General features: G+C 43.3%; 1 protein-coding gene across 1 annotated transcript in view; it reads right to left on the bottom strand.

Annotated features, from left to right (window-relative positions):
• The window catches only part of LOC306937041 (phospholipid phosphatase-related protein type 5-like), a gene marked incomplete at its 3' end in the record, with an annotated part of 63,301 nt that overhangs the window by 42,194 nt on the left and 8,062 nt on the right, over nucleotides 1-13,045 (bottom strand). The window contains exon 2 of the mRNA XM_079520715.1: nucleotides 3,653-3,775. Within this exon, the coding sequence (XP_079376841.1) occupies nucleotides 3,653-3,721 (69 nt within the window). The 5' untranslated portion in view covers nucleotides 3,722-3,775. The remainder of the gene's footprint in view (nucleotides 1-3,652; nucleotides 3,776-13,045) is intronic.

The following is a 13,045-nucleotide window of genomic DNA, read 5'->3' as shown; positions in this document are numbered from 1 at the left end:
TGCAGAGGTAGGGAGTACAATAAAGGATAAAGATGCAGGATGTCTTCTGTCTGGTGGAAACCTCATATGTTCAAAACTGTTTTCAGAATTCTAATTCAAAAGTAGCAGAACTAACAAGCGACACATTTTCAGCTTGTATTATCAGCTATTTTTTTGTACTTTTGTGTGACACTGTATGATGTAGTAGGGCATTAATTTAAGACCAAAACATAGCGATATGCAAGACAAAACACTGTCTGTGAGAGAGAGAGAGAGAGGGAGAGAGAGAGAGAAAACGAGACAGGCTTATTGGTTGCCATGGTAACTGCTGATGAGGTGGGAGGCTAAATAAAAGATCAGGTCCTTCTGGCTTGATGTGCATCACTGTCTGAGTGTCTGTCTCTGACACACGCACACGTACACAGTGTGTGTGTGTGTGTGTGTGTGTGTGTGTGTGTGTGTGTGTGTGTGTGTGTGTGTGTGTGTGTGTGTGTGTGTGTGTGTGTGTGTGTGTGTGTGTGTGATACTCAGACAGCGTCTCACCTTACCTATGCACAGACCAGTCATTTATCATATCTGCTTGTTCTATGTTCTTGTTCTATGTTGCGCCTTCTGTCAGAAATATGGGGAGGGGCGGGGCTTTTCTTACCCTCCCCTACTGGGCAGGGTTTTTCCTTTTTTTGAGGGGTGCCAGCCCCTCCTATATTGAGCTATAGTGTAGATTTTCGTCTTACACAAACATTAAATTCCCGTTGACAATGAATGGAGAATTTACATCATATGTGGACGAGCAAATTGGCTATTTTATGTCCTACACAAAGTAATAAATGGATGATGTACGATGATAAGAGCGCCCCTCACTTCACACAGGTGTGATTTTTACATGAGTTGGGTGTTGTTATAATCTACTAGAGTCTGGAAAAGCAGCTTGTAGCATTGCTACAAGCTGGCAATATCATTTCAATCCATAACTCCTGGGTTCGATTTCAGACTTTTATATTTTATACATGAATGTTGAGTACTGGTGGTGTTGTTTTTTTTGTCCTGTATCTGTTCTGTAATTGTCATGTATCTGTTGTTTGTCCTGTCTCATGTGCGATAATCTTCAATAAAAATACTTGAATAATAATAATAACTCCTGGGTTCGAATCCTGCTTACGCCATTATTTTTGTGTCAACCGCAAACAACTTTCTTTTGCAGATAAAGTCCGATCACCCCTGGATTCCTGTGAGGTTAGGGTTAGTAATGTCTGACAAGCCCAACCCAGTGACTACTGGGTTGGGCTTGCTGGATGCATGGGCCAACCCCTTGTATTTCTGTCAGAAGCAGCTGAGGGCTGATTTCACCCATGTGCAGAGACCGTGTAGGAGGGAGACAGTAGGAAAGCTAGCAGGGGGGCAGTGTAGGAGAGACAGACAGTAGGAAAGCCAGCCATTTATTGACCAATTTCAAATATAGTGAAAATAGCCAATCTACAAGCTTGCTTGTGAGCTTATCTGCTATTTTCACTATTTTTGAAAAGTCCTGAAGATTCCTGAAACTTCCAGAAAATGTCTTTGTAATTTGCACTTTTGAAGTATTTACGTGATTAGGCTATACTTTATCCACCACTGGCCCTGCTCACTGCCTTAACCTTTTTAGAATCTGATCTCAGGTCAAAATGGGTTAAAATGTGCTATCTAAAAATAAATGTCAAGTATACACTAGTTGGCAACAATGTTGACAATGGATGGAAAATAATTAATATGATTACAGAGTTAGAGCAGATAAGCAGCCAACTTGTGGCAAATCAGAATTGTCTCGTTTCGCAAAACCCATATAGCTCATTCTTTTCCTCACCTTGGGGACTTGTAAGTCCACTGAATCACCTACACGGTCAAATAAATACTCAGTGTTAATTTAACTCTGAGAGAGTACGGTACAAATGTACATTTGTACCCTCTCAGAGTTACAGATGAATACCGTTAAATCAACACAGATTTGACTATGTATTTACAGTATCTGTTTGTTCTCACAAGCAATGTAGCACCTAAGAAGTATGCAAGACCAAACATGTGTCTTGGGCACAAAGTCAAACCCCATTATAGGAAATGTACACGTCTCTGTGTTATGACAACCATCGATTTGCAAACCACTCTTGGAGAGCACAGGACAAAGCTACGGCTTGCCAACAACCATATAGCCATAAATACCTCAATAGCCTCACTCACTGGGCTGTGCATGGGCGCGATGCAGTAGCGACAGCGAGAGAAAGAGAGAGAGAGTGAGAATACATGCTGAGATTGTCTCAAATCATACCATTCAACATGAAATATTTACCTACCGAGGCCTGGATGGTAAAGACTCGAGGCCTCAGTGGTAAAGGCAAGTGCACACAGCACAATACTGAGTGTTGTAACACCCGACATCCAAACCCGGGTCTCTTCCGTCTGTCTTGGAGACCAAATACAAGTATCTACTGCTCATCAAGAGGGAACCCCCGCTTGGCCAGGGAAATATTGGGCTTATGAGTTCCAGGCGGTACTACTTGTTGTCAACCAGATGTCAATACGCCAATATCTAAATGTTTCAATGGAAAAGTAGGGAGACAACATCCAACCACTGCAGATGTGCTGGTTATATTGCGTTAACTTACATAATATGTATGTTAATGCATCGTAATTATTAATTCCATAAAGATTGAAATAAAAACAATTTATTTATTTTGTCAGTTTTGTCATTAACTTTGTCAAACATCTACACCACTCAACACGGCATTGCTGTCGGGTGGAAACCCCATATGTCCAAATCGTTTTCTCCATTCATTGTCAATGGAAATATAATCTTTGTGTAGGACAAAAATACCGATTTGCTCGTCCACATATGACGAAAATTCTCCATTCATTGTCAGTGTTTGTGTAATACGAAAATCTACACTAATAGCTAGGCATGTAACGATACACTCAACTCACGATACGATACATATCACAATATGAGGTTTACGATACGATTTGTCACGACGTTTTAAACAAAAAAATATTTTCCGAAAAATCTTTTTTTTATGATTTATCTTCCCCCCCTGAGCTTTTTCACAGTTTGTATTTAACTACAGTACAGTAGAAGTAGCATTACTTTTCATGTAAACATAAACTACTTTAAACATGCTTTCTTGTTTAGAACCTAGCTCGAGTTAACATGTAAAAAAAAGCTTTCTTTGGTGGCATCTTAGGATAGATGTAGAGATTGTAGACCAATTTGAGAGTGCAAAAACATAATTGCCTTCCTTGATGTATTAATGAGCATCAAGGATCACCTAGCTGGGCACAGTCAGACACACACAGCTCCCCTCTGCAGGCTTCTACTACTGAAAGTGACTGCATGGTCAGTCTCTCATTTCTCTCCAAAAGCACTTGAATATGATGGAATATGATCACATTTCATATCACACACACCATAATTCACTAGCACTAAAAAAACAAAAACTTTTTTTCTTTTTTTTTTTAAATCGACTTTTATTTTTTTATAAAATCGATATACAGTATATTATATATATATAAAAATAGCTAAAGAATAGCAGCTCCAAGCACAAAATTGGGACAAAACGATTTCCAGGTCAAGCTGGAGTGAGCGAGTGTGAGTGAGCGAGTGGCCGAGACTTTGGGTATTGGAATGTTCCTTTTGGGTTTGACTCACCTCCACAAACAAGAAGCAGGGCACGATGGTGCTGCTGCTCTTCAGACCGGGCTTCTCCTCCACCGCCATGCTTGTGTACTTCCTGCCCTCCTCCGTGTCTCAACTCTCACTGTCTCTTCACACCTGGTCAAACACGGGGGACAATATCAAGGAAGTTAGCCAGAGAGTCCACTGGACTTGTGGGTGAGGTCAAGTTTACAGAAGACTATACCGTTCGACTACAGAGCTTAGAAACGATCAGGATATGAAAACCATGCATCTTTGACTTAAACAATCTACACACTTTGGAAGTACGTTAAACATAGGTGAGTATAGTTCATTGTACTGTATATGTCTCACGCTGGTAAAATCATCAACAACAACAACAGCTGCCCAAAAAAAAACATTAACAAGAAGGCTACAGTACAATACTGTTACTGCCACTGTCTGCAAGAATGTACTTTGAACTGTTTGGCCACCGTGCTAACTGCCAATTATTATACATTTTTTAGTTCATTAGTTGAAGTGGGTCCACCATCGTGCACTCTGCACTGTACGTGGTGCTGAACTCAAATCTCAAATTGAATTTGTGTGAGAGAAAACTAGCCGAGGTTTGTAAGACATGCAGTTGCGGGGATGTGTTTGTTTAGCCACGTTACGTCAAGCGCTGATGGGTTATTATATCGCACCATAATGCATCGTGTCGTACAGGGGGGTGGTTGGGCTAGGTTCACCATAATGCATCGTGTCGTACAGGGGGGTGGTTGGGCTAGGTTCACCATAATGCATCGTGTCGTACAGGGGGGTGGTTGGGCTAGGTTCACCATAATGCATCGTGTCGTACAGGGGGGTGGTTGGGCTAGGTTCACCATAATGCATCGTGTCGTACAGGGGGGTGGTTGGGCTAGGTTCACCATAATGCATCGTGTCGTACAGGGGGGTGGTTGGGCTAGGTTCACCATAATGCATCGTGTCGTACAGGGGGGTGGTTGGGCTAGGTTCACCATAATGCATCGTGTCGTACAGGGGGGTGGTTGGGCTAGGTTCACCATAATGCATCGTGTCGTACAGGGGGGTGGTTGGGCTAGGTTCACCATAATGCATCGTGTCGTACAGGGGGGTGGTTGGGCTAGGTTCACCATAATGCAACACTCCCATTCAAATTTGACTAGCTGAAGCGTGTTGCTTACATCTATGCAGCCTGCCATGTTTTAATACATTCTGTACTAGTCATTAAACTATTAACCTTACTTACTTTGTTACTTACTTAACTTAAACTGGAGCCTAAACTATAAAATGTGCCTAGGGTTTTAACCCATTTAAGTGGGTAACGCTTATAACTACCTCATTAGAAATTAGTTTTGGATTATGTTTAGGCTACTCTTTAGGCTACTCCCTTTCATTCCTTGCTTTCTTATTCTCCCTTTTCTTGTTCGGTTCTTTCTTCCTTTATTTAAATACATTTATTCAATACAATAAAACTTTGCCTTTTTGCTTCCAACCATGAATGTTTAATGTGTGCACTGCATGTGAACTCAACATTGTATGCTCCTGCACGGTTCTGTGGAGGAAAGAGTTGCAATTTAAAATCACTGTTTAATTCATCCTTTTGATGATTTGATTGGCTGAGCATGGAATGTGATGAATATGATGTATGATGATGTGTGATGATAAGAACGCCCCTCACTTCACGGGTGCGGGCTCTGTCCTCTCAAATTCCTCAAATTTGAGCACGGAATATCTGCCCTCAAAAATACTTGATTTAACCTTCCATTCAGTCCCAACGGCCCCTCCCTTTCTTCTGCCGTCCTCTATTTTGGCGCCATACATGGTAATTTTGCCATCACTATTATAAGTATTAGTTTTAGCCAATCAGAGCGTAGAATGGCAGACTTTCCAGCAAATCACACAACTACCCCTCCCTTTATTATGTCCAAATGTAACAGAAATCACAAGTGTAAATGTTGCCTTGCATTTGAAAATACATTTAATCAAGTGCGGTCTTATTTAATTAAAGCCTTTATCTCCTCCGGGTTGGACTACTGTAACGCACGTCTCATCTGGATGCCTATAGCAAGAGCCTTCAAGAGCTCCAATACATCCAGATAAGCTGCTAGGATCCTGATGAGAGTGCATAAATACGAGCACATCACACCCATCCTCCGCTCACTCCACTGGCTCCCGGAACGAATGCAAGATATCCCTGCACGCTCCTTCCTACCTCAAGGAATTAGTCTCCCTACAACTCTCAACTTGCAACCTCCGCTCTTCAAACACCAACATCCTCAAACCCTGGAAACCCACAAAGACCAACCTGCGCACCATGGGCGACCGGGCCTTCTGCTCGGTCGCTCTCGAACTGTGGAACGCCCTCCTGTGTCTGTGAAAGTCTATTCTCCAGGCTGGGAAGCCTCTCAGAACCCCAGCTTCTCTGTATAATGTACTTTTTGGGCATAAAATGAAAATATTTTCTTTAGAGCGCCCTCTACAGATCTTGTCAACATAAAATTACCCATTGACCAATCTGTACCATTTATCTTTTTTCATTTCATGGCATAAAGTGCTTCCTAGCCTGGAGAATATTATTTTTCCTAAACAAAGCAGACTTTGTTTCGGTGAGTAGCTAAGTGTTTTTTTGTATTTTCTGTAAAGTTGGACTGCTAGTGTAGCGGTCCGGGCACCTAGGCTGCTAAGCCAGCCTGACGGCGTGTCGGGGGTTCGACTCCCGATCCCGGCGACCTTTGCCGCGTGTCTTCCCCCATCTCTCTCCCCATTTCCTGTCACCATACTGTAGTGTACTGTACACTATCCAATAAAGGCAGAAAAAGCCCACAAATATATCTAAAAAATAGAAAAAAGTTGGGCTGCATGCACGGCAGTGGAATGTTTGACCCGTGAGGCGTGAGCAGCAGAGGCTTTCCTGTCAGGGCGTTAGTGAGAGACTCGCTAACGCACTGGACCAAGAGCAACACAGTCGGTTGACACCTACTGTAAGAGAGGACTAAAGACTTACCATTTTAATTACTACTTTTTATAGACATGCCCTCATGTTTTAAATGTTTTGTTCCCGCTTCTTGGTGGTGGTGAGTTATTTTATGCATTTTCTCATTATAGCACTTTGAGATTATCACGAATGTAAAGCGCGTATAAATAAAATCCATTATTATTATTATTATTAAGACGAGAAGTCTGACATGAGGCCGATTCTACAAATTCTAAATCAGTGGTTGTAGTTTACACACTTTCAAGATTTTCCAAAATAGCAGATGTACAAGCTCGCATGTGGGCACGAGGTGACGCGCTGTGAGCTTGTATACTGTACCTGTATCTGCTCATTTTGAATAGCCAACGCAAACATCTCCTAATAAGGAGTCTTTCTCCCGTTTCTGTAGCGTGAGATTGCGTGATGTACAAGTTTACCCCTGGACATGATGTACAAGTACATCCCCTGACATGATGTACAAGTACACCCCCTGGACATCATGTACATGCACCCCCCCCCCCCCCCCCCCCCGGCTATGATGTACATGTACACCCCCTGGACATGATGTACAAGTACACCCCCCGGCTATGATGTACAAGAACACCCCCTGGGCATGCCGCTAGTATGTTGCAGGTACTTGCGGCCAGTCCAACCCTTGATGCCGAGTGCCAAGCAGGGAGGCATAAGGCATTGGATCCCATTTTTATAGTCTTTTGTTTGACCCAGCCAGGGATTGAACCCCCGACCTCCCAATGTCAGGGCGGACACTCAAACCGCAAGGCCAATGAGCTGGTGTTAACATACCTTAATATAATTTCCATTCAGGTGTAGATGAAAACTAATTTCAATATGAAAACTGAATAAATCCATTCCCGGCAGAACTGCAGCTTATTCATTGTGATCCGACACATAGCAGAGAGAATACATAAAGGCCTGAGGGATGAATAAGACATGAATTCAGGCTCTTAACGGGCCTAACAGGAGGGCTACATGCCCACCAGCACACCAGCCCTGCTTTTAGAAAGCATCACTGCACTCGGTGTGTGTGTGTGTGTGTGTGTGTGTGTGTGTGTGTGTGTGTGTGTGTGTGTGTGTGTGTGTGTGTGTGTGTGTGTGTGTGTGTGTGTGTGTGTGTGTGTGTGCGCGCACGCGTCAGAGAACACCATGTCACCATCAGGCTGCTACAAGCGCGAGGCGGTACGGGGAGCCACAACAGTACAGGCGCAATCGTTTCTTCAGCATCAGAGGTTGATGGAAATGCCTCATTCGTACTCCATCGTACGACGGTGTCCCGCATTGAAAGTAACAGATCTACAAGGCCAAAACGTGTCACACAAGCAACGCGTTTTCGCCTTGTAGATCTGTTATTTTCACCACGGGATGCCGGCGCTCGGCTATGTATAAATCGGGCTTAAGTGTTTTCTCGTGTAGCGTCTCCTGTGTGCGACGGCCGCCGCCTAGAGTGTCTCGTCATGGTGTACGCTGTGCCCGCTGCAGTGGCAGAGTGTCTCGTCATGGTGTACGCTGTGCCCGCTGCGGTGGCAGGGCTTACCACGGGGGTTTCACACTTTTGGGGGTCAAACACCGCTCCCAATGACACACTTGCCATTTTCCATTCCTCATCTACAACTACAACCTCCAGCGGTCCCGTACACGCTGTGAGGAACAAACAAACAATGGAACGTGTGGAACAAAACAAACTTACATGCTTTAATTAAGTCTAGTCTAGACCAACAGACTGGATTTGTTCACTCCCTTGTGACTGAGACAAAACTGACTCCAATGTTCAAACCTGGGCCTCTCCTTAGTATAGTGCATGGCACGAACCAACTGTCATAAGGACAGGTTCACTCAATACATTCACCAACCTCACTTAGTGAAAATCAACAAAGAAAACATTTCCCAAACCTTACTGAAATTAGGCTATTATAATCCACAAGGTTAACACAATATTTGCCACACACGCAAAGTCTCGGGATTCGTGCGTGCAACCGCATTTTCCAACACGAGATCTCTCGGGTTTGTTTAATATAATTTAATCCAGAATTAATAGTATTTTCTCAAATCTAAAATGACAACAGATGCTTTCCTAAACTGGGAGTGTTGTTGTGTGTGTGTGTGTGTGTGTGTGTGTGTGTGTGTGTGTGTGTGTGTGTGTGTGTGTGTGTGTGTGTGTGTGTGTGTGTGTGTGTGTGTGTGTGTGTGTGTACAGTCCAGTCTGGCAGTGTGCCGTGGGTTCGACTCCCGATCCCGACGGCCTTTACTGCATGTCTTCTCCCCATTTCCTGTCAGCCTACTGTCTGTCCCTCCATAAAATATATAAAAATAAAGGCGAAAGCCACAAAAAACAAACAAACATTTAAAGTGAGTCCAGTACTGTATGGCCATGCATTTTGCATCAGCTGACACATTGGAACCCCATTATTTGACAATAACAATACAAATTTTGAAGGTGTATACACTCCAGTGCGCCCCATGGGCAGTGGGTAACGGCTTTTGGGGGCTGCATGAGGGAAGGAATGATGAGTCGTGAGTATAAAATGGGACATCCAGTCAGGGTGGATTTAAACAGAGAGAGTTATACCGCAGGGAGTGAGGCAGAGAACCGAACAGGAAGGTGGGGGGGGGGGGGGGGGGGGGGGGGTGTACGAAAAGCTAACAGGAAGGTGGGGGGGGGGGGGGGGGGGGGGGGGTGTACGAAAAGCTCACTGCACTCTCCCGAGGGTGAACTACATGTGGGTGGTCGCTCCATGCAGATTTCAGTGGGAGATTGGGTTGAAGGAAAGCATGGCAAAGCACTGGTTTTGGATGGTGCTTAATAGGTAATTAGTGGAAGATAATCTTGTTCGTTGCCACGAGGTTCATGTACAGTTTGTACACGGTACATACTGGGACTTATCAGCATTAGATCTTACGCAACCATGTTGCCAGGGAGGAAATATACGGAACCTGAAGTGTTAGACTCCAAACTAAACTGTGTGTACCGTAGGCTATAGACAAAAGTACCAGGTGTCATGTGTGTGTGTGTGTGACTGTGTGTGTGTGTGTGTGTGTGTGTGTGTGTGTCCAGCTGGTGTTGATCTGGTTACAGAGGGGTGAGTGAAAGGAGGCCTAATCTAATGATCCAATAATCTAATCACATCCATCACAACCCCTGTCAACACACACAAGACATATAGGAGGACAGAAACAGGACAATAGGACACACACACTCACGTTATGACTATACAGAAGACACAGACCATGGTAGCCATATGTCCTCTCCGCAGCCCATTGTACAGCTGCATGGCCTCAAGACGTGCACGCACGCACACACGTGCGCGTGCACACACACACACACACACACACACACACACACACACTTTAGTTCTTTATTTGATTCCACAATCTGTACTGTACTTACAGTACTGTACTTACTATCAAATTATATTGTATTAACACACTCTACCATACCGATTAGTATACAGACTAAAATGTTATTCACTAAAGAAAATTACATAATAGAGCTTTAATTAAGAATTTACGTTGACTGAAAGCATCGATTTTCAAATGATAAGATTTGGGACAAGGATAGCAAGCAATATGCCAAACTGCCATGCAGTAGATGATGGATGACTAATAGGGATGAATGAGCCAACGGGGATGCTGGCAGCTGTTGAAAAAGTCACAAAACTAATCATAAATAACTGACAGCCTATGAATGACAGCCTATGAATCTTTCACATACTGTAAATACACTGTCAAACAAATCCTAAAGCGACTACAATCCATAACTATTTTTTGTGTGAACAAAACGTTATTTTAGGCTCGGGCAGTTAGTGTAGTGGTCCCAGGTCTAGGCTGCTAATGCAGCCTGACAAGCTAGCGTGTTGCGGGTTCGGCTCCCGATCCCAGCGACCTTTGCTGCGTGTCGTCGCTCCCCATCTCTCGTTTCCTGTCAGTCTACTGTGTTCAATATCAAAGGCAGAGAAGGCCAAAAAAGATGGTGTAAGAAAGTGATATGTATTACTTACGTGTTAGGTAGCTTTTTTAGAAATCATTGCTATAGTGTTTGTTCAGTAACAGGGGTCTTCACATTGAATCCATCCAGGAAGAGAGAGACCATACAGGATACATGACACATTAGAGGACGATATCCATCAGATAAAAGTGATAAACAAGAAATAAAAGAAATAAAAACTAAACTGGACCTGGAACAGTATAAAATTGATTATACCAATCTGGAGAGATGGGGGAAACCCCTCTTAGCCTACTGAACATGCACTACTATAGCAATAAATGCACTAACCATTTCCTTTGTTTTTGAATTATGAGAAATGAAATGTTATTCAAGCATTGAGAGATGGGTTACGCATTAGATGGGTATGTGTGCTCTGGCTGCCTTCTGCCCCTGCCTTCTCATGTGCACACATGGGACACACAATGGTACATTGAGTTCTCTCCTCGGTCAACAGGATTATTTCCTATTTTTAAATTGGGTGTATTATTGGTTGGCTTGATGGTACTGTTGCTGATCCTGTGGATGGACACGCATCTGGACTACCACACCAACGCACACCGGCTTGGTTATGAACTAAGCCACGGTACTTAAATGATAGACCTTTATCATTTAAAGACCTGAGGCTGATTCTACAAATGCCTTCTAAATCAGTAGTTCTCACACTAACTGCAAAACTAACTGAAAACTGAAATAATGTACCACTTTGAAAAATAAATAAACATTTGAATTACAAATATATCTGCAAGCAGCGATAACAGGGGCCAAGCAATAAGAAAAAACTAAACAAAAAAACAATATGCAATACGCACAATAAGCCATACATAGAACACTGAAGTTGAGAGAAAGAAGAATATACAATTAACAAATTAGCATTATAAATAGCTGACCCTAACCTATAACCTAAACTCAGTAAAACTATACGTAAATCTAACCTTAACCCTAACCTCAGTAAAACCTAACCTTAACCCAAAAAGCCCCCCAAAAGTATATTATACAGAGAAGGTGGGATCCTGAGAGGATTCCCACCCTGGATAATAGACTTTCAAGTTATAGTCCACCACTCCTGAATGCAGTGCCTGGTACTGGGAGTCTGGTGCAACGCACAGGTCCTGGGCCTGGTGAGAGCAGGAGTGGACCTGGTGAGACTAAGGAGGGGCCCGGTCAGGAGTCAACCCACAGAGCCTAGTCCTTCCACGCGCCAGATTTTGGTTCTCCCAGTACCAGCAGAGTAGTTCCGGAGCAACGGATTGTGTGGCCTTGCTCATTCCCTGATGGACTGATCAAGGGTAGCTACTGGGACGTTTTTATTTATTCAACAACACAAAACAGCCCTTGTTTCGGTGAGCGAGTAGAAGAAGAAGCAAGAAGAAGAAGAAGAAGAAGACGACATACAAATACAATAAAGGGACATTCAGTGTCTGTTTTCAACAATACAACTTACTGCATTGCCTCTAAAATGCTTCCAAGTGGGTTAGATGGGTCTTTTTCTTTTAGGCTCACAGAGCTGCATGAAAAAATATGCTGACACAGGAAGTGACTCTCTAAATACAGTATTTAAGTAAGTATTTTCAAAGCACTGGTACACACCTTCACAATAAAGTACTCAAAACCTTTCTAATGTGAACAGGCAAATTACAAAATAACAGATGTACAAGCTCGCAACGAGGCACGAATTAAAGTTCTGTGAGCTTGTATATCTGCTATTTTTAAATAGCCAACACAAAAATCTAAAATGACACAGCTGGGATTCAGTTTCACTCAGCTGATGGCTGCTCAGAATGAGGGTCATGAATGATAGAAATATTTTTGGGAGCGTTTTTAGGTGAGCGCCATGCCGCTTTCAGGAATGAGAAAATGCTACCGCCTCAGTGGTGTACACAGCCCCTAAGTGTCTGGCTCCTCAGACACACCAGACACACGTTACTGTACTGTCACAGTCACCCCACTAAACCACTGAACTCTATCCACTCTGGTCTGTTTACAAATCTGTCACTGATCACCGATTACCTCAAGTGTACATCGACATAGTGAAAGATATCTACTGTGAGTCCTCCATCTGTGGAAAACAGCTATAACTCCACCTATACCACTAATGATAGGCCCTTGGAGCGCAGTTACATTTATAATTGCCCTCAACCAGCGGTTAAAGTGGTTATGTCTGTGCCCCTCACGGTGTGGTTTCACCTAACCCAGTACAGGGCTACGCAAATGATGTCCAGTTGGCTTCCAGAGAAGAGAGAGTAATTAAAAACATGCTCGCCAGGACAGATGTATTTCTAGAATGGTCAGGCCTGGAAGTTAAAGACATTAAATGTGCTGTCCTATATGAGAGAAGGAGCGGAGGAAATAGGTGGTACCACTCAAACACCAATACATGCCCTGATTTTAGAATAGCCACAAAACCCATAGCCTACGTGTGTTGTCCCTTCAT

The sequence above is a fragment of the Electrona antarctica genome (genome assembly GCF_951216825.1).
Source record: "Electrona antarctica genome assembly, chromosome: 14".
NCBI classification, from domain to species: Eukaryota; Metazoa; Chordata; class Actinopteri; order Myctophiformes; family Myctophidae; genus Electrona; species Electrona antarctica.
The sequence above is the reverse complement of the archived record's forward strand: the minus strand, read 5'-3'. Positions and strand labels throughout refer to the sequence as shown.